This window comes from Hemiscyllium ocellatum, chromosome 9 (genome assembly GCF_020745735.1).
Source record: "Hemiscyllium ocellatum isolate sHemOce1 chromosome 9, sHemOce1.pat.X.cur, whole genome shotgun sequence".
NCBI lineage: Eukaryota > Metazoa > Chordata > Chondrichthyes > Orectolobiformes > Hemiscylliidae > Hemiscyllium > Hemiscyllium ocellatum.
Genome location: NC_083409.1, coordinates 43,370,580 through 43,398,336, shown reverse-complemented (window position 1 = coordinate 43,398,336; position 27,757 = coordinate 43,370,580). Strand labels below are relative to the sequence as shown.

The window sequence follows — 27,757 nt, the reverse complement described above, 5'->3', positions numbered from 1 at the left end:
GTGGTGACTATTAAAGGGAAATCCCTCGGCATTAACTGATATTGGTCGGAACAGCTCTTTTTTTTAAAAAAAACAAACATTTTTATGACTTGTTGGTTTTGGGGACGGGGTGGTGGATGTAGAAGGCAGTCCAGAGAGGGTTGTCTACATTGGGATTTGCAGCTGAGGGAATAAATAATTAAGAAAAAAACGAAGAAGACAATTACGAAAACAAAACTAACCACAGTGCTCGTCCGGACGTTTTATTTTGCTTAATTTGTTTTCTAATGTTGATGCTCACTAACAGTAGGAGTCAATGCCTTCGTTACAAACCTAAACTTCACATTTCATCCACTTTTGCGAGATCACTCTCCTGTAAGCTTCCTGTAGTGGCACTCAGTCAGGTGACGTTGCTAACCTTCTCTTGTCAGTGAGTGCTAACTTCCTAGTTTGTCTTGTGTGTGTGTGTATGTTGCTGGAGGAAGAACAGCGGCAGCGGGGGCAATGGTTCAGTGAGGAGCCGAATCGAACTCAGGAGCCGCGCTGCTCCTTCAGCCGCAGCGCAGTCTCTCCGTCTGGGGCTGCCCCGGCGGCTGGGACACAGAGACCGAGGAGACACCGAGGTGGTGGTGGGGGGGCGGAGCCGCACCGAGATGCCGTAACCATGGACTGTAGATTGAAGTGAGTGACTGGGAAAGGTCGGGACCCTGGGGTGGCTGGATTGAGAGCTGGAGACTTCCGCAAGGTCGAAGCACCTGGTTGGGTTGGGCCTGGGGGATATTACATTCATTGGCAGTATTGGCTTTTGTTGCAGAGTGGAAGCGCCTGTGTTTCTGGTTTTGTTGAAATCTGGAGGCTTCAGGCCTGTACTCAGTCTCTCTCTGCCAAATCTGATTGCTGACGGTGAAGGCTGAACATTTCATATCTAACCAGGGTATACTGTACACTGCCTGGTTTACAAAACAAAAAGGGGGTTGGGTGCAGTTCTCCCTATCAACTTGCAATTTTATCTTGCACGATGTGCAAATTCTTACATTTACTTTTTTTTTAATTCATGAAATGAAAAACAGAACTACCCAGGTCAAGAAAACGGCCAAATAATTAAGTCTGTTGTTCTTTAGAAAAATGCCATGCTCCTGTGGCTTTCCCTACAAAAAATATACCTGCATGGTTGGTGATAAGCCACTGACTGAATGAACAAATAAACTAAGGATCATGTAAGCTCAGTCTATGGTAATATAAATAACGTGTGTTTACAGGGTGGCCACAAAACCAGAGATAATGTGAAAATTCCAAAACAGAAGTATTTGGAATTTAGTAATATGAGAAGTTTCACCAGTTACAGAAGTGGTCTTGCCATCTTTCTGCTAGGGTGCCAGTGTTTGGAAAACCACTTATGAATGGCAGCACACTGCACTGCTGAGCTGTGCCACCAGTGTGGGAACGGGAACAAGAAGTGGTTCTCTTCCTACAACTTGGTTAGGCTATCTCCAAAAGGAGATTGGATTGGACAACCAGCCATGAACCCCCTGCTGTCACACTTCATACAACAGACTTTCAGTACTTGCTTCATGAAATGCTGCTGTGGAAATTTTCCATCCGAGTAATTCTAACAAAATGTGAGAAGGGGTCACTAGCTAATGCAATTTGAAATTCTAGCGAACAAAATAAGTTGATGCAGTTTTGGTGCATTTTTGCTGAATCTGATCTTAAATTGTGGAATTTGAGGTTGCGTTGAAATGACAGCCGGTGTTATTTCTTTGTGGTTTGCAAGAGAGGAGTAGGGTGTTGGTAACTTCATTTCCTCATGCAGTGTCACTTCTTTTTCAGTCCCTAACCAGACATGGTGAGGCATTCTGTACAACAATGAAAGGTAGAAAGCAGATGAGAATCTTATTGGCTGCTCCCATCCATCTCTGGAAATTAAATCCTGAAGCGGATTTGTCAGGACATTAGTGCGGGCCTAGTTTGCCATTTTGCAGAGTTTATCCCAAAATCTAATAGCCCCAAGATAAATTAATTTCAGCAAGAGGAAATTCATTCTGTTTTGAAGGATTTACAGCATGGATTAAATTAGCCTTTTAAGCACATAAGCAAATGCAGTGGGAAGATATTCCCAGGAAAATCAGAAGTGACTTGCCATAACTTCACAGTTTTGTACAGTTTCTAAGCAATTGCAGTTGTTTTGCTGACTCAGGTCTGGAGATAGTGGGATAGTGCTAAGGCCACTGGACTAGCAAGCCAGATGCCCAAATTAGTATCCTGGCATCATAGTACCATATTCCATTACAGAAACTTGTGGAATTTATATCCAGTTAATAACCTTAAACTAATGAGTGAAAATCTGGAATTGAAACCTAGTCTTGATAGAGGTGACTATGAAACTATTATTGATCGTTGGAAAAACTCATCTGGTTTGGGAATGTTTTTTAGGAAGAAATTTATAATTCTTACCTGATTTGGCCTGTAGGTGAGAGGGGAGAGATATAAAAGAGACCTAAGGGGCAATTTCTTTCACGCAGAGGTGGTATGTGTACAGAATGAACTGCCAGAGGAAGTGGTGGAGGCTAATACAATTGCAACATTTAAAAGGCATCTGGATGGGTATATGGATAGGAAGGGCTTGGAGGGCTATGGGTTGGGTGCTGGCAGATGGGACTAGATTGGGTTGGGATATCTGGTCGGCATGGACAAGTTGGACTGAAGGGTCTGTTTCCGTCTCTGTGACTGTCTGACTCTTAATCGTCATCTGAAATGGCCTAACAAGCCATTCACTGGTACCAAATAATGACGCAAAAGTCAAAAAGGAACAATTGAGCTCAATTACCTGTTGGTGAATCTGGAAATGACTATGACAAGCATGTTCTCAAAGCAAGCATCTCTCAAACTTTGTACGAAAATTACCAGAGATATCCTAAAACATAGTCAAGAAATAGGCTGACGTTGCCTATAAGGTATGATTGTGTGAGTATGACTATGTCCCACATATTGCCATTACTATCCCTGAGTATGTCTTGTCCCATCAGGTCAGCCAACCGGAGTTGTCAGCACAGTGGTGTGCAGTTAAAAGGTTCACAGCTTGTGAGGCCTGAAAATCGATTCAGACCCAATGAAGTCTCATGGCAGTGGGTCAAATATGGGCAAGTGAACCCCCTGCAGTTTCCCATCTCCCTTCACCCATTCAGCTGATGAATCAGTACAATTCCATGTTGAACATCCTCTTCAGGGCGGACAGACAAACATTGGCAAGGGCACCTAAGGTACTCTCGTTGATGGACTTCAAAGTCCGTGACCATGAGAGGCCCGATAACACCATCACTGACAGCTCTGACTGAGACTTGAAGTATACAGCTGCTAGATTGGGCCTACAGCAGGTGGTATAGGAATCAACAAAGGAGCAAATATCTGTTGCACCAGCTCACCGCCAATCTATCAGTCATAAATGCAACAAAATTACTCTTAGGTGTTATAAATGCAGCTGTCTATGATAGTATTGGTTGGAGTGAGCACTTCACAGTCTTTGTGGAGATGAAGCCCATCTTCACATTGAATTTCTCTCTATTGTGTTATATAGCAATACCCACTGTACAAAATGGGATCGATTCCATGTATTGTCTATGAACTCAAAATTGGGCAGCCATAAGGTACTGTGGACCATCGACGGCAGTGGAATTGTGATCAAACTCAAATCTATAGCTTTATGGCCTGTCATATCCTGCATTCTAGCAATGCTATCAAACGAAGGCATCAACCCTGATTCCTTGAGTGCAGGAGGGAATGCTAGGAGCAGCAATAGGGAACCTAAAAACATGGGGTTATTCCGGTGCCTCTTCAACAGAGGGCTACCTACATACCAAACAGCAGAAATAGCATGCAATGCTAAGTGATACCAGACTGAAGCACTTCAGTCCTATCATATCCAGTCACCAATGACACACACATATATTAAGTAATATGGAACATTATCCAACTCTGTGCTATCTACAAAATTCAGGAAATATTCTACCTAGTCGATGAATGCCCATCAGGCTATGCTTGACAATGAGCAAAGTCATGAAAAAAAATCATTGACAATTCAATTAAGTGGCATTTGCCCAGCAATAATCTGGTCATCAGTGTTCAGTTTGGGTTCTAACAGGACTTCTCAATTCCTGCTTTAAAATTTGGTTAAAACATGAATGAAAAGGCTGAACCAGAGAGTTGAGGTGAAAGTGACTGCGCTTGATATCATTGGACTGAATGTGGCACCAAGCAGCCTTGACAAAATTTAATTTGTTTGAATGAGAGAAAAAGCTCTTCACCGTTTGGAGTTGTACCTAACATTGGACTAGGCTCCAGAATGTCTCTGTAGGAGCTTCTCAGAGTGATGTCTGAGGTCCCACCATCTGTAGCTGCTCCATCAAAGCCCTTTTCTCCAGTACAATGTCAGAAAGAGTTATGTGCAATTATCAGGAAACCGTATTCAGTTTAGTTCACAACTTCACAGATTCTATTGAAGTCTGTGACTACGTGTGTGTGCTATATATAATACACAACTGATCAAAACTCCTTCAACAGCATCTTCCAAATGCACAGCCACTGTTACCTAGATGGGGAAGGGCAGTGGATGTATGGGAATATCTGCAAATTCTCCTCAAAGTCACTCACCAATCTTTTATTTTTATTTATTGCTAGAACATGGGCATTACTGGCTGGCTGGCATTTATTGCCTATCCCTAGTTGCCCTTGAGAAGGGGGTGGTGAACTGGCTTGTTGAACTGCTGCAATCCTCATGCTGTAGATTGACTCGCCTTAGGGAGGGAATTCCAGGATTCTGACCCAGTGACAACGAAGGAACCATGATATATTTCTAAATCAGAAAGTGGTTTGGAGGACAACTTGCTGGTGATGGTGTTCCTGTGTATCTGCTGCCCTTGTCTTTCTAGATGGCAGTGTTATTACGTTTGGAGGGTGCTATCTGAGAATCTTTGGTGAATTTCTGCAGTGCGTCTTGTAAATAATAACACACTGCTGTTACTGAGCATCGGTGGGAGAGAGAGTGGCTGACTTTGAATGTCATACCAATCAATTGGGCTATTTGTCCTGAATGGTGTAAGCTTCTTGAGTGTTGTTGGAGCTGCACTCGTACATTGCACGCCTGACTTGGACCTTGCAGATGGTGGCCAGGCTTTGGGGAATCAGAAGGTGAGTGACTTGTCACAGTATTCCTAGCCTCTGACCTACTCTTGTAGCCATTATATTTACACAGCGAGTCCAGTTGAATTTCTGGTCAAACGTAACCCCATGGATGTTGACAGTGGGGGATTCAGTGATGGCAATACCATTGAATATCAAGGATGCTGGTTAGATTATTTCTGATTGGACATGCCTGGCATTTATGTGGCATGGATGTTACTTGTCAATTGCCAGTCCATTATTGCGTGTGAACATTACTGCTTCAGTATCTGAGGACTTTTGAATGGTACTGAACATTGTGTAATTATTGGCAAACCTCCCTCTTTCTGGCCTTATGGTGGAACCCTAACCTGAGATGGAGCTTTTTCACTTATTTTTCGTGATCAATGGAACTTCTTTCCTAACAGTCCTTGTGGGTGTCCCTACACCACATGAATTGTAGATGTTCAAGAAGACCTGTCACAACTATGTTGTCAGAGGAAGATAGGAATGTACAACAATGCAAAACTCAAAACCCATGAAAGAAGATAAAAGGAAATTCACCACCACTGACTCCGGTTAGTGACAGTACTATTTTAGGTGATGCCTTTATTCACAACTCATTAAGATGCAATTAGCTGTTTACTATTTCTGTTGTTCAGCTTTCACTGCATTGATAAAAACCTCACCATGAGGCAAGATGCACTAAAGATGGACTCAATTAATGTTTCTTTTTTTTGAGAATATGTTTTTTACTTGGAGTAAGGAGACTCGCAATTTCCCACATCGATGCCATTAATAAAAAATCATCAAGTATCTAATTGTACCTTTCTCTTATGGGAGGAGAAGACTCACTTCCTGATGATGATTGCTGTTGGAGAGCAAATGTGAAGCTTTTCTGATTGTCAGGCTCACCATTGCTTTTGATGTTGAATGTGTATCAGTGAATAGTCTCATCAATAGATCAAGTGGAACATAGCTGAGCTTGGTGAAACTGGCTTGGGCAATGTTGTTAGAAGAATGAAACCTTGATGACAGGACTCAGTTTGTGGCTGGGCTTGTGTGTTGAATATTTTATACTTTACTTGAATTTTGTAATCAAAGATGTCATTTTTGTATACTATCATCTTTTTGTGCTTGAAATTCAAACTGCTGGCATTTGGATGTTGGTTCCTTTTATGAAGAGACCTTAAGAAAAGGTCTGAGAGTGCTTCCAGAACTGTGACCAAATGTATTTGTTAGAGAGTAGGAGAAAGTGAGGACTGCAGATGTTGGAGATCAGAGTTGAAGAGTGTGGTGCTGGAAAAGCACAGCAGGTCAGGCAGTATCCAAGGAGCAGGACAGTCAATGTTTCAAGCGTAAGCCCTTCATCAGGAATGAGGGGTAGCCATAGGGGCTGAGAGATAAATGGGAAGGGGAGGGGCAGGGGCTGGGGGAATGGTGGCTGGGAATGCGATAAGTAGATGAATGTGGGGATAAAGGTGATAGATTGGTGAGGGGGGCTGGAGCAAATAGGTAGGAAGGAAGATGGGCAGGTAGGACAGTTGAAGAGGGTGGTGCCGAGTTGGAAGGTTGAATCTGGGATAAGGTAAGGGGAGGGGTACTGAGGAACTGGTGAAATTCACGTTGATACCATTTGGTTGGAGAGTCCCAAGGCGGATGATGGGGCGTTTTTCCTTCAGGTCTCAGCAGACTAGAGTTTGGCGGTGGAGGAGGCCCAGGACTTGCATCTCTTTGGCAAAGTGGGAGAGGGTTTCCTCAACATTGGGGAGACAGCATGCCAACTTGCAGAAAGTTTCAGCGAACATCTCTGGGACACATGAACTAAAGAACTCCACTGCTGCGTGGCTGAACACTTTTAACTCCCCCTCCCACTATGCCAAGGACATGCAAGTCCTGGGCCTCCACCACTGCCAAACTCTAGCGACCCGACACCTGGAGGAAGAATGCCTCATCTCTCACCTTGGGACTTTTAAACCACATGTGATTAATGATGATTTCACTAGTTTCCTCATTTTCCCCTCTCCCCACCTTGTCCCAGATCCGAACTTACCAACTTGGCACCACCCTCTTGAACTGCCCATTTTCCTTCCCATCTATCCACTCCACCCACCTCACCAACCTATCACCACCCCACCTTCATCTACCTATTGCATTCCCAGCTACCTTCCACTCCAGCTCCACCCCCTCCCAATTATGTCTCAGCCCCCTTGGGCCTACCCCTCATGCCTGATGAAAGGCTTATGCTCGAAATGTCAACTCGCCTGCTCCTTGGATATTGCCTGGCTGGCTGTGCTTTTCCACCACCGCACTCTTTGTTAGAGAGTAGGTGACTGCGAGCCTCCTGCAGTGTTGATGGAAGATTATTGGTTTATATTGTGGATTTATGACAGGGATTAAACCTTGAAAGACATTTTGCTTGCTTTCCGTCTAGGACTTTTCGATGTACATCAGGGACAAGAAAATAACAGGGAAAGAGTAGGGCTCAGTTGGGACCCAAGTGGCAAACTGTTTGTGGAGCCAGAAAACTTGATTAGATTAGATTCCCTACAGTGTGGAAACAGGCCCTTCAGCCCAACAAGTCCACACCGACCCTTCGAAGAGTAACCCACCCTGTCCCATTTCCCTCTGGCTAATGCACTTAACACTATGGGCAATTTAGCATGGCCAATTCACCTGACCTGCACATCTTTGGACCTGTGGGAGGAAACCGGAGCACCCGGAGGAAACCCACGCAGACGTGGGGAGAATGTGCAAACTCCACACAGACAGTCACCCGAGGCTGGAATCAAACCTAGGACCCTGGCCATAAACAGAGGTGTATAGATTTCTGATAGAGAATGGGTGGGTAGGGAGAAATCTTTCCCCTCAGTAGATGAGTCAATAACTAGCAAGCACAGCTTTGAGGTGAGGAGCAGGAGGGTTTGAGGGGATCTAGGGAAAATCTTTTTTACGTAGAGAGTGGTGAGCATCTGGAACTCACTGCCTAAAAGGGTAGGAGTCCTCAACAGCTTAAAGACTATTTTGATGAGCACCTAAAATGCCAATGCCGACAAGACTACGGAGCAAGTGATGGAAAATGGGATGAGAATGAAGAGGTAGCTGTTTGATGACTATGGGCCAAAGGGCCTTTTCCATGCTGTGAAAACTATGACTTGAAGCATTGACTTTTAATGAAGAAAACCCTGAGATTCAGAATGATTAGATATTTTTGGAGGAGTGATGGGGGTCAAAATAATGTTTGTCTCCTAAGAAGACAGCTCAAGGAAAGATGAGTCATATTCATGCAAATATTTTGTTTGTGTAATATGGATGACCTTCTTCAAAGAAAGGGTAGTTAAAATCTGGAACTATCTCTCACTAAAAGATAGTTAATGATGGATCAAAGCTGAGATTGAAAATGTCTTGTTTTAGTAAAGGACCAAAGAAAATGGGTTAAAATAAATTAGTGGAGTTGAGGTGCAGATCATCAGAATGACGAATTGGGCGAAGGTGTCTAACTGACTTTCTCTTGTTCCTACATTGAAGTATAGTTGAGTGCTGTTAGTTGTTTGTAAATCTGTAGTATCGATTGCATGTATACATTACGCAATTCTAAATATGTTTAAACCTTTTTGTAAGATAATACTTTGATTGTGAAAGATGAGAATTAGAATAGGGTGTTGGATAGTTTTGGAACTTTTATTTTGTTTCCTTGAAAGAGATTTTATTGTTCTTAGTTTTCACATTTATAACAGGTATTCATATCAGTACCAATGCAACATGCTGTAACAGAGGATTCAACTTTTTCCTTCATTTTCTTTTAACAGAGAGAGCCCAGAAAGAACCTTTGATCTGGTATTCAAAGTGACCTGCCCAGCTTCCGACAATGAAGGTAGCTTTCATTTTATCTTCCATCGTGGATTTGGTATTTTGTGCCTTAGTGATTAGGCATTGAAGAATTGCCAGTAATTTGTTTGTCTGCTATTGACACAACTATTTTGATTTATTTTTGTGGCTCTATTTCATTTCATTAACACAGTTAGCTTCTTATAGGATTACTATGCCATATCCACATTGTGTTCCTTGTGAAAATTCTTTCAGGTGAGAACTTTGGAAGAGTCTCCTATCCAGATTCAAAGTTGCAACTTAGGTAGTTAGGTCTGGACAAAATTAAACTCTCCCTCTAATCATTTTCTCCGGTTGATTATCTCTAACCACATTAGTCGAAAATTATTTTGAGAATTTACAGATAACATACTAACATTTAAATATTACAAGTGTCGCCTTTTGGTGCTAGTTTTTTTCCCCAAGGTTATTTTGAAACAGAATGGATGTGTGGCCAGCAATATTCAATAGCTGGCGTAATTTGAGTCACCAATTCTGCCTTTGTTGTTTGAGGTGGGATGGCATTTAGTTAAAGATGAAGTTATTGCACCAGTTTAAAAAAAAGGATATTAGTGCAATTAATCTAGATGTGCCATCAGTTTGGGTGGAGCTAAGAAACACCAAGGGGCAGTTGACATTCATTGAAGTTTCCTTTTGGTCTTCAAACAGTGGTAAGGTAGTAGGTGTCATTAGAAGGAAGTTAGAGACGCAAGCAACACGGGTGCTAAAATAATCACGAGTGATTTTAACATATGTTTAGTCAGGGCAAGCTACATCAGCAACAATCGTGTGGTGGATGAATTCCTGGACTGTGTACAAGATGGAGTTTTAGACCAGCATGTTGAAGAACTAACTTTGGGGCAGGCTATACTACATTTGGTTTGTGGAATAAGAAGGGCTTGATTAATAATTTTTCTGTGAGAGTTTGCGCATGTGCAAATTGAGCTGAGTGTCGGCTGTGATAGATTGTGACTTCATTAAATAGCATGACAGGCAATGGGTATTATTTATGGAATACGTGCTTTCATTGCAGCAGTTACATATTCTTTTAAGATAAAATAACAAGAACAATAGCTCAATCGTGGTTAATTAAAGAAATTAAAGATAACGTTTGATCAAAATGAAGTAAATTACAGTTGCTCAAAACTGTAGCAAGTCTGACTGGGAGCAGTTTATAATTAAGTAAAGGAGGACCAAGAGGTTGATTTAACAGGAGGAAAATGAAGGATGGGAGTTATTTTACAGGGAATATAGAAGCAGATTGAAAAAGCTTCTGTAAGCATTGAAACGGAAAAGATTAGTGATGATGAATACAATCTAAAATAGCAGAATTGATAACGGAGAACAAGGAAATGGCAAATTTTTAACCAGTTTTGTTCTGACTTCACAGAAGACTTGCACAACTTCCTTTGGAAAGCAAGAGTCTTTTGAAAAAGAGAAATTGAAATAAATTAGTATTAGTAAAAAAGAAAGTGCTGGAGAAATTAATAGGACAAAATGCTATTAAATCTCAAGGGACTAATCATCTCCATTACAGGGAACAAAAGAAGGTGGCCATGGAAAAAGTGGATATGTTGGTTATCATCTTCCAGAATTGACAACGTTTTTTGAACAGTCCCAGAAGATTGGAGGGTGACAATTGTCACTTCACTATGTCAAAAGAAAAAGAGAGAGAGAGGGAGAAAACTAGGAATTACAGGACAATTAGCCTAACATCAGTAGGCAAAATGCTGGAGTCTATTAAACATAGATAACATATAAAATAATATAAAGTATTATAAAGGATGTGATGAGATAACATTTAAAGACTACCATTGATATTACAAAAGTCAGCATGGATTTCTGAAAAAGAATAGTAGTAACAGGATAGGTCAGAGTCAGCATGGATTTACGAAGGGGAAATCGTTTGACTTATCTTCTGGAATTTTTTGAGGATGTAACCCAGAAGATGGACGAGGGAGATCCAGTAGATGTAGTGTACCTGGACTTTCAGAAAGCTTTTGATAAAGTCCAACATAGGAGGTTAGTGAGCAAAATTAGGGCGCATGGTATTGGGGGCAAAGTACTAACTTGGATTGAAAATTGGTTGGCTGACAGGAAACAAAGAGTAGTGATAAATGGCTTCATTTTGGAATGGCAGGCAGTGAGTGACCAGTGGGGTACCACAGGGATCAGTGCTGGGACCACAGCTTTTTACAATATATGTTAATGATATAGAAGATGGTATAAGTAATAACATTAGCAAATTTGCTGATGATACTAAGCTGAGTGGAAGGGTGAAATGTGAGGTGGGTGTTAGGAGATTACAGGGTGACCTGGACAGGTTAGGTGAGTGGTCAGATGCATGGCAGATGCAGTTTAATGTGGATAAATCTATGGTTCTCCACTTAGGTGGCAAGAACAGGAAGGCAGATTACTACCTCAATGGAATCAATTTAGGTAAAGGGGCAGTACAGAGAGATCTGGGGGCTCTTGTACACCAGTCAATGAAGGTAAGCATGCAGGTACAGCAGGTAGTGAAGAAGGCTAACAGCATGCTGGCCTTCATAACAAGAGGGATTGAGTATAGAAGCAAAGAGGTTCTTCTGCAGCTGTACAGGGCCCTGGTGAGACCACACCTGGAGTACTGTGTGCAGTTCTGGTCTCCAAATTTGAGGAAAGACATTCTGGCTATTGAGGGAATGTAGCGTAGGTTCACGAGGTCAATTTCTGGAATGGTGGGACTACCTTACACTGATAGACTGGAGCGATCGGGCTTGTATAGCCTTGAGTTTAGAAGACAGAGGGGATTTGATTGAGACATATAAGATTATTAAAGGATTGGACAATCTGGAGGTAGGAAACATGTTACTGCTGATGGGTGAATGCCAAACCAGAGGACACAGCTTAAAAATATGGGGTAGACCATTTAGAACTGAGATGAGGAGAAACTTCTTCACCCAGAGAGTGGTGGCTGTGTGGAATACTCTGCCCCAGAGGGCAGTGGAGGCCCAGTCTCCGGATTCATTTAAGAAAGAGTTGGATAGAACTCTCAAGGATAGTGGAATCAAGGGTTATGGAGATCAGGCAGGAACAGGATACTGATTAAAGCCATGATCATATTGAATGGTGGTGCAGGCTCGAAGGGCAGAATGGCCTACTCCTGCACCTATTGTCTATTGTCTATTGGAAACCGTGGCTGAAAGACTTACTGGAGCCATGTTTTTGGGAATGTAAGAAGCAGAACAGATGAGGGTGAAGCAGTGAATTTGGCGTATTTGGATTTTTAGAAAGCTTTTGATAAAGTCCCATACAAGAAGAGGTTGTTGTGTAAAATCAAAGTGCAAGATATTGGTGCTGGCATAGATTAAAGAATAAAATGGTTTGTAGGCAGGAAACAGTGTCATAGAGTCATAGAGATGTACAGCATGGAAACAGACCCTTCGGTCCAACCCATCCATGCCGACCAGATATCCCAACCCAATCTAGTCCCACCTGCAAGCACCTGGCCCATATCCCTCCAAACCTTTCCTATTCATATACCCATCCAAATGCCTTTTAAATGTTGCAATTGTACCAGCCTCCACCACCTCCTCTGGCAGCTCATTCCATACACGTACCACCCATTGTGTGAAAAAGTTGCCCCTTAGGTCTCTTTTATATCTTTCCCCTCTCACTCTAAATCTATGCCCTGTAGTTCTGGACTCCCCGACCCCAGGGAAAAGACTTTGTCTATTTGTCCTATCCATGCCCCTCATAATTTTGTAAACCTCTATAAGGTCACCCCCTCAGCCTCCAACCTTCCAGGGAAAACAGCCCCAGCCTGTTGAGCCTCTCCCTGTAGCTCAGATCCTCCAACCCTGGCAACATCCTTGTAAATCTTTTCTGAACCCTTTCAAGTTTCACAACATCTTTCCGATAGGAAGGAGACCAGAATTGCACGCGATATTCCAACAATGGCCTAACCAATGTCCTGACAGCAACAATATGACCTCCCAACTCCTGTACTCAATACTCTGACCAATAAAGGAAAGCATACCAAATGCCTTCTGGTCATTTTTGAAAAGAAAGGCGGTGAAAAGTGGGTTACTGCGGGGTTTTTCACTGTTTGGATTCCAGTTATTTTTGATATATATCAGTGGTTGAGGAAATTGAGTGTAACATTTCCAAATTTGCTGATGACACAAAACTAGGTGGGAGTGTGAGCAGTGAGGAGGATCTAAGAAGGTTTCAGAGTGATCCAGGCAAGTTGAGTGAGTGAGCAATTGCGTGGCAGGTACAGTGTGACGTGCAAAAGTGGGAACTTGTCCATTTTGGGTAGGAAAAACAGAATTATTTAAACGTTGGTAGATTGAGGATGGCGTTATGCTTAAAAAAAATAGTGACCCAGCTATCTTTGTACATCAGTCATCACAAGCAAGTATGCAGATGCAGTGAGCAGTTAGGAAGGCAAATGTTATGTACACAAGGGTTTGAGTACAGGAGCAAGAATGTCTTACTGCAGCCATTCAGGGCCTTAGTGAAACCATACTTTGAATACTATTGTGCAGTTATAAACCAAAACGTTTTTGCAATTTTGGTCTGCTTACTTAAGAAAATAAAGACCTGCTATAGAAAGAGTATAGCAAAGAAATTAGACTGATTCCTGTGTGAGGAAAGACCGGGTTGACTAGCCCTGTATTAGTCCTGAAATTTGAGGAGTGAGAGGGGATCTTAAAGAGGAGAAACTTCTGACAGGGCTGGACGGACTGAATACAGGGTTCATGTTTTCTCCTGGCTGGAATGATCCAGAAAACGGAGTCACTGTCTTTGGATATGCAGGGGATCATTTCAGATTGAGATGAGGGGAAATTTCTTCACAATGGTGAGCCTGTGGAATTCTCTACCATAGAAGGCTGTGGAGGCAAAATCACTGAATACAGTTAAGAAAGAAATTTATAGATTTCTAGAACATAAAAGGTGTTCAGGGATAATGGGAGAATATGGAGGTAAGTACTGAGATTGAGAATTGGCCATGATCATATTGAATGACAGCATGGGCTTGATGGACTGAATGGTCTGTTGTAGCTGTTCTTTTCCTTGTTTCTTGGGAGTAGTTTGCACTGATTTGGGAACCAATATTATTAAAGTGCGAATGGTATCTAATATGGTGATGTCCAAAGGCAGTCAATATGATGTACTTACAGAGCACACTTGAGGAGTTATAAGTTATAATGACAAGTTTAATGTGTAAGGATGTAGATGACTGGTAACAAATTGGATTAATAAAAACAGAAGGAAGGAAATGAAGCAGGAATTAAAAGCAGTTTACAAGGCATCTTCCCAAATATATATTCGACCCACAATGTTCACTTTGATTCTTTCCACAGATGCTGCCAGTCCTCCTGCTAAGCCTTTCCAGCAATTTCTATTTTTGTCAATAATGTGGAATTGGGATACAGGTGACTAAATTTGCATATTAAATTGAATGCAGCATTTTGGGTTTTAGGTTTGTAGGATCTTAGAAACCACAACTTCATTTGGACAGTGCTGTGAAATGAAAGAGGAGGGGAGGAGATTATGGCTCAGATAGTGTGAGGAGTGTCAAAAAAAAGGTGCTGACTTTGTCAGGCTATGACACAGTACTTACATGTGACAAACAGAAGTGGCGTGCTGTCAACAGATGTAGTAGATAACCCGTAGAAGGTCCAATCATGTTGTGCAGTTCTGCTTCCTCCAGTGGTGAATAGTGGTGGCAAATTTAACAACTAATTCAAGGCAGAGGTTCCAAAATCATCCTCTGTATTGGCAGATTCCAACATGTAAGAGCAAGAGATAAGGCTAAAGAATTTGGAAGCATCATCAGCTCTGAGTAATACATGGATAACAAATCTTGGTTTTTTTTGCCCAGCCTCAGAGATACTATTTTTCAGCAAATATGGTGGAATCCTCATGATATCAAGAAACAGCTGAAACACTGGCCGTGGGTCACTACAACATCAGATTCTATTGCCATCGACAAATTGAATATAAGAGGCCATTCAGCCGTTTGAGCCAGTTCTACCATTCAGTGTGATTGTGGCTGCCCATCCAACTCAGTACCGTGTTTCTACTTTCTCCACATACCCTTTGAACCCTTTGGCCCTAAGAACTATATCTAACTCCTTGAAAGCATTCAATGTTTTGATCTCAACCACTTTCAATGGCAGGATAATCCTGAAAACTTTTGGACTAGAACTAGTTGCAACTTTAGTCAAGCTGTTGCAATAGAGCTGGAACACAGGCATTCGCCTGACATTGTGAAAAATTGTCCTGTTATGTCCTACCTTCCAATGATTGCAGACATGCTGAACCCAAAGGAAATTAGTCTTGAACAATCATAACAAATCATCTCATCCCAGAGACCTTGATGCAACAGTTGCATGGGGTAGTGACCTAAATGACCAATTATCTTCAATTATCTTTCCTACACAACGGGGTCAAAACTGGGACTGTTAACTCAGGTTGTAAGTTTGCTCTCCGAGCGGGTAGTGTGTTCTCAGATTTTTCATCACCATGCTAGGTAACATCATCAGTGATCCTCCTTTGAAGCGCTGGTGTTCTGTCCCACTTGCCATTTATCTGTCTTGGTCTGTATCTTTTTCTGACAGTTTGGTAAATGGGGTCCAAATTGATGTGTTTGTTAATGGAGTTCTGGCCTGAATGCCAGGCCTTTTGGAATTCCTGCACGTGTCTTTGTTTAGCCTGTCCCAGGATGGATGTATTGTCCCAGTCGAACCTATGCCCCTCTTCATCTCTGTGTGTGGATACCAGTGATAGTTGGTCATGTCTTTTGGTGGCTAGTTGGTGCTCATGTAACCTGGTGGCTAGTTTCCTGCCCGCCTGTCAATGTAATGTTTGTTGTGGTCCTTGCAGGATATTTTATAAATGACGTTTTTTCTGTTGGTTGTTGGTATGGGGTTCTTTGAATTCATTCGGAGCTGTTTCAGTGTGGTGTAAGGTTTGTGGGCTACCATGGTGCCTAAGGATCGAAGTAGTCTGGTTGTCATCTCTGTAATGTCTTTAATGTGTGACAGAGTAGCTAGAATTTCTGGGCATGTTGTGCCATCTTGTTTATTGTTAACTGTTGGATGGATGGTGTTCAGTACCATTTGCAGTTCTTCAGTTAGTGTGGAAGTCCATACCTCCGTTCAGCAAGAACTGGACAAAGTTTAGGATTGGACTGACAAATTACAAGTTCTTATTTAAGCAACGCAGTTGTAGGTTAGGGTTACCATGAATCAAAAACTGAATGGGACCAAACAATCATAAAAGACCACATAAGTACTGTGGCTACAAGAGCAGGACAGAGGCTTGGAATTCGAGGATGCGTAACTCACCTTTGGACTCCACAAAGCCTTTCCAGCACCTACAAGGCACAGGGTACTGCCTTGCTCTGTACAACTCCAATAATGAGAAGGTTGATATCAAACAGAATACAATTTCCACTTGGTTGGTACCGTATCCATCACCTTTAAACACTCATTATCTCCATCGCTGGTACACAGTGGCAGCATTGTGGAACATGCCCTGCAGCTGTTGGACTATTGAAATAAATGCTATTCTGGGTAATATGTTTGAAATCTTGAAAGTTCTGAAGATTAATAGTACAAAGTATGAGAATTACTTCTTCATAAAGGATGAACATCGATTGTTGGGCTGCAAAGCATGTTTGCATGTTGTACTTTCTCTAATCTTATGTGGACACAGTTCTAATTTTGCTGCATGCTTAACTGGGTTGAAAATGTGAACCACCAACAAATGGGAAGCATTATCTTTAGTAAAATAGCAAGTGGAAGGGATCATGAGGCTGAGCATTTTCTGTTCCTAAAGCCTTAAAATGAGTGAAGTACAGTGTGGAAGTGAGAAATTGGGTGAATGACTTTGTCTGTTTTCCAGTTCTCTTAAATGTTTCATTGGATTTCCAATGTTTTAAATTGAGTTTTCTGGTCTGTGCTGTTGATGTGTTTGTCTCAGGCAGTGCACTTGTTTAGCCGTGTTGTTATTATAATCTGGATAAGGAAGAGAATGCGTAATAGCTGAAATTAAAAGCTTTGTCTCATTTTTAAATCTATGTCATTGGCAGAGACTGGATGTATCTTGTGGCAGAGTAAATGAATGGATTAGAGCGAGTTGGCTGAAGTGGTGCCTTTGACTATTTTGTAGTCCAGTTAACCTGGTCTAGCCTGGCTGAAATAAAGAATGCATTTCATCTCACTTCTCTCCAAACCCACCCCCTCCTCCCTTTCCTTCACTCCAATAAGAACTCTTCCCCCCCTTCACATTCAGACACAACATTTGCTTGAAGGGATTTCCAAATGCATTTTCCCCTTCATTTAGATTTTAACATTTTAAATTTTAAATCCTGAGAAACTCTACATGTGAGCACTTGTGTTTAACCTGATCCCATGCCAGGAAGCACTTTGATGACATGGCTTCAAGGTATGTGTGGTCGTGCTGCAATTCACTTAGTCAGCTTGGGTCTCTCAGGATTAACATCCTTGTTGGCCCAAAGTGACTATTTTCAATCTAACATTGTCTTACGGCCAGTATGCTGAGTCCTCGCATTTGTTTTCTAGAGTAAACCTCATGAGTGAAGAAATAAAATTAGTTAATCAATTCTGCATTTTAGAAAAGGGAAAATCACATATGACTGAAAACACTTGAGACATGTGTTCTAGCTCATTTTATGTAAATTGTAAACATTTCGAGTCCCAGCAACACCAACCTGAAAAATACCCATTTATGTTTAGAATCATTAGAACCCCTACAGTGTGGAAACAGGCCATTTGGCCCAACAAGTCCACACTGACCCTCTGAAGAGTAACCTACCCAGACCCATTCACCTATCCTATTAATCTACATTTACCCCTGACTAATGTACCTAACGCACACATCCCTGAATACATATGGGGAATTTAGCATGGCCCATTCACCTAACCTGCACACCTTTGGATTGTGGGAGGAAACTGGAGCACCCAGAGGAAACCCATGCAGACGCAGAGAGAATGTGCAAACTCCACACAGACAGTCACCCGAGGCTGGACTCGAACCTGCATCCCTGGTGCTGTGAGGCAGCAGTGCTGACCACTGAGCCACCATGACACTCCAAAGCAAGGAGCAAACTGATAGATCCTTTTTACCACAGACTGAAACATTCATGTTCTTGGCTTATCGTGGGGGTTTCCTTTAAAAGTCGGTTTAAAACCGCAATAATGCAATGGCTGAGAATTGAACCCAGGTTAGCTGATTGTAAACTAGCTGTGCTCACCAATATACCATCATTGCCCTGCTCTCTGCTTCCTGGTAGTCAGGCATCTTTCAGTCTTTGCAAACGTGAGTTTTTATTTTCCACAATAATCTTTGCTCCAGCAGTTGTAACCTCCTCAAAGGACATGAATTGATTGAGCAAAACACGATTACCCTTGCATTAAAAAAAAGTTGCCTCATTACCTGATATTAAAAATGCCTTTTTCCGGAGATAGTTTTGAAATCTCCTGTTTGACACACCATAATTAGGTCTCATTAAAGAATTTTTAAACAATTTTAGTCCCTTTTCCATATTATACTTGTTTGTAAAATATTCAAGTTTTTGGTAATAACACACTTGGCTTTTTATTTAAAAACTAACTGGTTTTAGGAACAAGGTTGGGGTGGGGAGGCAGCTGCATAAGGAAGTTTAAGAATTCCATACTTGTGTGAGGGTCTAGGACAGTGGCTAGGAGATGAAGCATTTGGTCTCCACCTAAACATGGTTGAAGTGTAGGGGAAAGAAAGGACAGAAAGGTAGCTCATTGGCAACTTAAACATTGAAAGCAAGCAGTTCAAAGTCAAAGTGATCATAATTGGTGGACTAAAGATTGTAATATTAGAGAAATTGGTTGCTGGTTAGAATGGTTTCCCTTCAGAGGGAATTTTCTTTGAAGGTGTCCAAATTGAGATAGGTATATGAAAGAGCATTCCCAGATGTTAGAGCTGTGATTTAACAATTATGTGGTGTGAACATAATTGTCAATCATTTGATCCATAAATGTCTCCTGCTCAGGTATTCCTACTTTTACCTAATCCTTCCTTTCCTAACTCCAGCACCCACTGCACCCCAGGCCTGCAAGATAAACCCAAAGTTGTACTCCTTGGAAGATTGAACTATGGTCTACTGGAGGAGTGGTATTATATTTAAGCATTTCTAAGACATTGACCTTCAATTTTCTTTTCCCCAAGTGTTTGTGTTTGTAAATGTAGAGTTAGAAAGACACACCCACAACTTTCCGGCTCTCTTGACAGTGTTTGGGTCAGGCATCTTGTGATGCGAGATGTTACTGTACAACCACATTGTTTTGTCCCAGATGTTATACTGGGGATAATGTTCGGATGTCCAAAAAGATCAAGTCCATTGTATGTTGATCAATAATTCATGAGCAAAGAAAGGTGGTGATCTCTTCCCTGCATTAAAAGCCAGCAGGAGATTACTGTAGTACAGCAGTATTCATTTTTTTTTCCCTCTCTGTAATGTGGTTGTTGTGGCTATGCGCAAAACTGCAGTTTGAATATTTCTACTACAGACAAGACTATCCGGAAGTTTGTGTTTAACGCTTTACTGCATCATTTCTTTTCTCAAATACACAGTGGGGTTTGCACAATATTGCATCTCCTATTGTTCACAGTACAAACAGCTCAGAAAAGACTTAACTAGGCTGTTGCCAGGAATGGAGGGTTTGAGTTATAAGGAGAGGCTGGGACTTAGTTTCACTGCAGTATAGGAGGTTGAGGGGTGACCTTATAAAGATTTATAAGATCATGAGGGGGTGTAGGTAAAGTGAATGTTAGGTGTCTTTTCCTTAGGTGGGGGGGGGGTGGTTTCAAGACTAAGGGGCATATTTTTCAGGTGAAATGGAAAATATTTAAAGATATGAGGGACAACTTTTTTTTTACACAGACAGTGGTTTGTGTGTGGAATAAATTTCCAGAGGAAGTGGTGGATGCGGGTATGGTTACAACGTTTAAAAGACATTTGGATAAGTACATGAATAAAAAAAAATGTTTGGAGGGATATGGGCCAAGTGCCGCCAGGTGGGATTGTTTTAGTTTGGGGTTATGGTTGGCATGGACTGCTTGGATCAAAGGGTCTGTTTCTGTTCTGTGTAACTCTATGACATGTACAGATCTGATGATTGATATGTCTTGAATGAACTGGTTTCACCGAACTGGTGATTTTATAACTGGAATGGGCCTTGGTTTTAATGCCCCCCTCAGTCAAATAGCTCAATAATTTCCTGTGTTTTGACTGAATTTTTTTTTTGACTTGGCATTTTGGGGGATTCATCTCAGTGCAAGCTTGTGCCTTCAGACCAGGCATGGAAGATTCTTTTTGTCAAGTTTCACTTGATACAACAATCACCGTAAGCAAAATTTTAACCATGAGGTTTGTGCTGTGGGGTAGAGTAATTATGTTTAATCCTCATTGTTAAATATGTATTTATCTGTGAGATAGTCAGGCAGTTGGGAGCTTGCGGTAGCCACCCTGCCCTCAGGGTTTCTAAATGTGAATGGTGTATCCAGACTTTGGATGTTTGTCTATAATTCCAAGGTTAAAAATAAACTAATGATGCAGAGTCTGATGTGCGTGCTCCACAAACCATTCTCTGTAAAACCCATCATTGGAGGTGTGGCCTTTCCACTGATGGTTTTTTAAGTGTCTAAGATTGAGTGAGGCATGTGCTGTTCTTCAGTGATTTAAGATGGTTGTTATACAGTGGGTTCAAGTGATTTCTTTTGGTATTTTGGCTTCATGTTAACCATGTCATAATATGGGATTTGTTTTGACACGCTGATTGTTTTTGAAAATTATATTGTTGATTTCAGGATGCAGGTTACTTTCATAATGTTGTTTCTGTTACTTAGTCCTAGTTGTGATATTGGGTCACCATTTTTAAGGTTGCTGGAGTCTTCTGTGGTGATTGTACTTCTGAGTGGTCTTGGGGTAGCAATTCAGGAATTGGAGAGTTAATAGCGCTGAGAGACTGGCAATATGATGGCTCCCTTCATGTGATGTTTGACTTGGAGGGGAAGCCAGAAACGCATGTACTCCTCAAGATGCTGCTGCTCTTGGCCTTCCTGCTGATGAAGATTATCAACCGAGAAGCTGTTTAAGAAATAAACTCATTGGGTAGCCTGGAGCATCTGTACCTTTCAAGGGCTCTTGTGTTGCAGCAACAATGTCCTAAACCTTGAGCCAGGAGGCCTGGGTTCAAGTCTCTCTTGCTCCAGAGGGTGTGCAATAATATTTCTGAACAGGTTGATTATCTTCTGCACTGTGGCAAAATGCACTGTGCTGGCAATAGAAGGTGTTAATATTGGAGCAGGAGTGCGAATTAACCAGTTTGCTTTGACCTGGATCAACTTGGATGATGGGTACTGCTCATGCCGTCTGAGAGACTAATAAAGTGCATCAGTCACACTCCAGAATTGAGCTTTGAAGGCGATTGTGTTTCAGCGGCTTGACATTTAATGAAACTTGTAGACTTGAGTTTGTAGATATCAGATTGGTTTCTTTTAAAGAGGTCAACTTCTTTTTAAACTGATCATTTCTTGAAAGTCATGTGCCTTCGTGACATGGGTTTGTTTATTGTAGGCACCTACCTGGAGCTTGCAGCTCTTTACCTTTGAGGTTAGTTTGAACATTTTCTGTTGGTGTCCAACCCTGAGAAGGAGAAGAGCTTCCTAGCCCAGCTCTCATGTTTCTGAAAAATCTCTTGTGGGTCCAACCTCAATCTTGATTATCAACTCGATGAATTCTTGATATTGTCTTTCCTGAACAAGCTTTGGGAAAGAACCCAGCCACAACTGCATGTTTCTGGTGATGCCTTTGTGCATTGTAATATCAGATTGACCGTCAAGTGAACATTCCATGCTGTATCATTTTATCTTTCATTTTCAAGAATGAAGATTTATTGGTTAGAAATGTTTATTTCCAAACGTGAAGCTCTGTAGAGAGATACTAGAGAGTGAGAGAGAGTGAGAGAGAGAGTGAGAGTGTGTTAGTTCTGCATCATCATTGTTTTGCATATAAAAATACAAAGTTAATAACATAAAGAAAGCATATGATTGACAATATTAGGAACTGGTCAAAATAATTAACTTAACATTGTGACCTGGGCAGTAGTGGAACTTCAGAAAGGTGGTGCATTCCTCCTGTTTAGTCATAACAATAGAGAACCTTTTGTGGATTTCACACAAAAGATTATGTTTAATCCTACGTTTGGACAAATTGTTGAGGAAGAGAAAGGAGGATAAGGTGACACATTCGATATTCAGTACAAAACATTTGGAGGCTTTGCACCTCTCCATAATCTCAGATTGTGTGCATCTGCAACCCTGTGTGATGTACTGTGTCTCCCACAGGCATGGTGGACAATTCAATCTGGTGCCTAAGATAAGCAGAGGAAGTGGTTCATGGGCAATCAGAGCTAAGAAATGCCAGGAAATATAGTTGTTCTGTTATGCACGCCCGTTTGCTAACTGCACCAACTCTTCTGCTGAAAGGATCTGAAATTAGTGCATGAAATTACAAGCTAAAGGTTTGTGAAGCAGTCTGTCTCCTGCATGTTCACAAACTTTGCCACCCAGGTTCAAATAAAACTTTTCTTTCCCCTATCTCCCTCCACCCACTCCTGGTGTGATGTGAGCCTTTGACAAAGACATAGCCTAATGCTGTTCCATGTTAATTCTTGTAATATGTTATTTACTGGCACCCAAGGAAGTGAGCAACGTGTAAAAATATTACCCATAATCAATATTTTAATTGAAGTTTTATTGGATGTTTGGGGATATTTACAAGAAAATTCATTATGAAACAAAGGTTATGTTTTGCTCTTGTGCATAGAAACTAACAGCAGGAGTAGGCCATTTGGATCTTTGAATCTGCTCTGCCATTCACCATGCTTACCTTTGAGCCTCTATCTCAACACCATATTCCTACTTGCCCTCCATACTCCTTGATCTCTTGAATATCAAAAAGCTTATCAACATCTTCGTCGAATATACTCAGTGACCTGGCCTCCACAGCCTTCTGCAGTAGTGAGTTCTACAAGAGTGAAGAAGTGGTTCTTCGTTTTTCTGTGTTTTTTGTATGAGTCGACCCAAGTTTCTATGAATATCACTCTGTAGAAGTTAAAAATGTATTCTGCTTTTCTGTTCTTCTGAAGTGAGTCACCTCAGACCTTCTCACAGTGTACTCTCTCTGTTACCTTGCCCACTTAGTTAACCTTTGCAGCTTCCTTCTTAATGCACTTTTCTCAGCGTGAATTCACATTTAGCTTTCCATCATCAGCAAACTTAAATATAGTGACCTTGGTTTCTTTGTATAAGTTATTAATATCGTTTGTGAATAGCTGAGCTTCCAGCATCGATCTTTGTTATGTTTCCTTACTCTCAGCCTGCCAATTTGATCATGTATTGTTTTACCCTGTTTTTTGCTTCCTGTCCATTAGTAGTCCTTTATACATTCTCCTATATCTGTCCCAATTTCACATGTACTTATCTTGAGTGCTAATCTTTTTTGTCTCAATTTACTAAATGCATTTTGTAAATCCAAGTGCACAATACAGTATTGACTGATTTCCCCTTTGCCTACTCTTGCCAGGTGTATTCTCAAATACTGTACTAATTTTGTCAAATATTCTTTTGTAAACTCACTGAGTTTGTCTGATCATAGAATTTTTTTTGTTAAAAGTGCTTTGTTAGGACTCCATTAGTGCTGGACTTTAGTACTTGCCCTTAATTGCTGTCAGATAAATTGTTTCTGCGTTCTTTGTTTTCCTCTCTCCTTCTATCCTTGCACATCGCAACATTCCAATCTGTTGGCAAATTCTAGAATCTAGGGAATTTTGGAAAGTCACGCCCATTTTAATTCTTTCAAGGGTGTGGGCATCGCTGGCAAGACTAACTTTTGTTGCCCATGACAATTATGGAGTCATAAAGACGTACAGCATGGAAACAGACCCTTCAGTCCAACTCATCCATGCCAACCCGATATCCCAACCCAGTCTAGTCCCATCTGCTAGCACTCAGCCCATATCCCTCCAAACCCTTCCTATTCATATACCCATGCAGATGCCTTTTAAATGTTGCAATCGTACCAGCCTCCACCACTTCCTCTGGCAGCTCATTCCATACATGTAGCACCCTCTGCATGAAAACGTTGCCCCTCGGGTCTCTTTTATATCTTTCCCCTCTCACCCTAAACCTATGCCCTCTAGTTCTGGACTACCCTTCCCCAGGGAAGAAACTTTGTCTATTTATCCTATCCATGCCCCTCATAATTTTATAAACCTCTATAACGTTACCCTTCAACCTCCGGTGTTCCAGGGAAAACAGCCCTAGCCTATTCAACTTCTCCCAATAGCTCAAATCCTCCAACCCTGGCAACATCCTTGTAAATCTTTTCTGAACCCTTTCAAGTTTCACACCATCCTTCCGATAGGAAGGAGACCAGAATTGCATGCAATATTCCAAAAGTGGCCGAACCAATGTCCTGTACAGCTGCAATATGACCTCCCAACTCCTGTACTCAATACTCTGACTAATAAAGGAAAGCATCCCAAATGCCTTTTTCGCTATCCTATCTACCTGTGACTCTACTTTCAAGGAACTATGAACCTGCACTGCAAGATCTCTTCGTTCAGCAACACTCCCTAGGATCTTACCATTAAGTGTATAAGTCCTGCTAAGATTTGCTTTCTCAAAATGCAGCACCACGCCTCCTTGAATGGAGTGACATGCAATTTCAGAGGCCAGTTAAGAGTCAACCACTTTGTTGTGATTCTAATGTCATACTTTAGATTTTCTTCCCTAAAGGACCTTAGTGAACCAGATGGGATTATGCTGCATTAAATAATGATTTCATGGTCACCATAACTGAGACTGGCTTGAGATTTTAGTTGTCATTGGAATTAAATTCCCCCAACTGGATTTGAACTTCAAATTGCCAGAACATTAACTTGGGTCTTGGAATGACCAGCCCACTGACATTGGCATTTTGCCACATTTTCCCATTGTATCCCTTATGTCTGCAGCTGCCTCTTTCAGACTCATAGGATTTAAGCTATTGGGTCCAAAGAAATTTTTATTTTGGTTGATGGTAATGGCCTTAAGTTCCTCACTCTTTATTAGTCCCTTGGTGCTGTCTATTTATGGCATGTAGTTATATTGTGAAGACTGGACACTATGCATTTCTTCATTCGCCATGATAATTTTGTCAGCGTCCAAGGAACCAATATGTACTTGAACTGGTCTCCACCTCTTAAAATGTGTTCACTTATTCTTGGCTAATTTACTATGTTTTACTCTTTTCATTATGCCTTTGGTTGCCTTCATCAGTTTCTCATCTTATTCCTATGTATAACATCATAAGTCACTCCTTTTTTATTTTGAAGTTGGCAAAATGAGAGCAGAGCTTTCAAGGTAAATTGGCCAGAAGCCTGATTGGTGAGATGGAAACTCTTAATAGAAAGATTGATTTTTTTTGTTACCAGCCTTGTAGTTAGGGAGCATCAATCAGACAGAAAAAAGTTTATGGAAAGAATTGCATAATTGTTGAATTAACATGTTGTGGTAGAACGATGCTGTCCACTGAGCGCCTTATTCCCTTGTTAATACTGTATTGGCTGTTGATATTTTGGCCTTTGTTTCCTTACTTACCCACAGCTTTGAGTGCAGCCTGCTGTCCGTTATTTGCGCACTAATCACAGAAGGCGGCCAATCAGTGCTTCAAGCCTGCTCTGTTGTTTTAAATCTCACATTCTCACCTACTCTTGATAGCCCTTGATTCTCTTGCCTATCAAGAATTTATGTACCTCTGCCGTAGAATATTCCCTGATCCCAACACCAGCTTCTGAAGCAGAGAGTTAAAAGTTGCACAATCCTCTGAAACATGTCAAGCTAAATGAACTATAATCTCCTGTCTGCTGCGTACCTCCCTCCCCTTTTGAATGGAGGCATTATATTTGCTACATTTCAGCCTAATGGAACCTTTCCAGAATTCTGGAAAATCAACACCAACACATCAGTGTTGGCTACTTCTTTGTCTCCTTTAAGATCTTTGGGTGAAGTCCTTCAGGACTTGTCAGCCCCTAGCTCCATCAGTTTGCATGGTACTGTTTCCCTAGTGATCCCTCTATTTTATTGACTAACAGAGCTACATCTCCTTTTCAAGAAGGCAAGTAGAACAGAAAAGTTAGGTTCTCCAGAATTTTTGTTGATTTACCAAAATTGTTTACCTTGCAACTTTGTTTCTGTAATGGCAGTTAGATCCAGACCATTTATCTCCATTTCTGTCTCCAGTACATTTTTGTTAATAACTGAAAAGAGCCTCTTTTTCTTTACTCCTCGTCTTTACACAAATCTTATTTGATGTTGCACAATGACCATTAAACTCTGTCCCTCCCTATCTTACTCTTCTTGCCTTTACCCAGATTATTACACTGTACTATTTCTTCAATTTTTTCTTTAAATCTCTAAAACTTCCTTCATCTTGTTCCTTCTCCATCTCTTCCAGCCACAGATCTTGTTACAACATTCATTGGGACATAGATACCAGTCCAGTTTCAGTGGAGCCATTCCAACAGAACAGTGCTGTATTTCCCCAGTACTGGTGCCAGTTCCCCATCATCTGAACCCCCTTCCTCCCACATTATTCTTTGAACCACATATTTAAATCTGCGGTCAGCTTGACCTATTTGAAACTCTGCATAGTTACTTGAGCGGCTTGTGAATTCGCATGGATCAAGCATTTCATACTTTTGTGTATGCATGAGTCTAGGCCATTTACAAAACAAAAATTAGTTATGGACCCAAAAGATACTCTGGAGAAGCACCAGTATAAAGCACCTCCTAATATGAGAAACATTTTGAGCAATTTTGCTCATGTGAAGAGGTCTGAAATTACTTACCTGTTTTTATTTGCATTTTTGCAACTCCTAGCATATTGTGTCTCGGGTGGACTCTGTATATGCATTGGCTTGAAGATTGCACATGGACCAGCTGAATGAACTGGTATGAGTTTTTTTCTGTCCACAGTTTCACGCATGTTTACATGATATGACAGTTCTGGACGCAGACTGACTGCTGTATTGGTTTATAGTCGGTCATAAATAATCATCCTGAATTCTGGACAAACTCACCATTCTTAAATTGAATTGATGATGGAGTTGAACTGCATGTATGCAAATTGTAAAGTATTTTGAGCTACAGAAATAAAATGTTCTGGTCCAAAACTTTATAGCTTTTCCCATCTGTTTCTTGTGCACCGGATAGTTCATTTAAAAAAAAAGGTCTGTCATGAGGTGAAGCATCCATATTACTTCAATCACTGACAGAATATAAAAGATGAATTTCAACTGAGTGTGACCCAAGAAAGAGTTGCTTGCCTTTGGGCAAAAACGTGAATGTGACTCCAGGTCTTGAAATTTTTAAAACATTGGGTGACAGAGTAAACCTACTTTTCTTAAAAATGTTGAGTGTTTTTTTATTGCTAATATTGTTTGGTTTAAAATGTTGTGGATTGTGATGGTGTTTGTCATAGTTGTCAAAATGAGAGCTTTCAAGGTTAGGTTGCTTGATGTAGGATTGGCCAGAAGCCTGATTAGTGAGATGTATACTCTTAATAAAATGGTTGATGCTCCCCAACTATAAGGCTGGAAAAAAAACCAATCAGGCAAAGAAAAGCTTACGAAGAGAATTGCATTATTGTTGAATTAACATG

At 41.2% G+C, this 27,757-nt stretch overlaps 1 protein-coding gene across 3 annotated transcripts in view; it reads left to right on the top strand.

Annotated features, from left to right (window-relative positions):
• Nucleotides 1–439: 439 nt before the first annotated feature.
• The window catches only part of dennd1b (DENN/MADD domain containing 1B), a 289,551-nt gene continuing 262,233 nt past the window's right edge, over nucleotides 440–27,757 (top strand). For all 3 annotated transcript variants that reach the window (XR_009645036.1, XM_060830181.1, XM_060830180.1), the window contains exons 1-2: nucleotides 440–660; nucleotides 8,943–9,007. Coding sequence is in view for 2 of the 3 variants with exons in the window: in XM_060830181.1 (XP_060686164.1) it covers nucleotides 449–660; nucleotides 8,943–9,007 (277 nt within the window). In the remaining variant the exon portion in view is untranslated. The remainder of the gene's footprint in view (nucleotides 661–8,942; nucleotides 9,008–27,757) is intronic.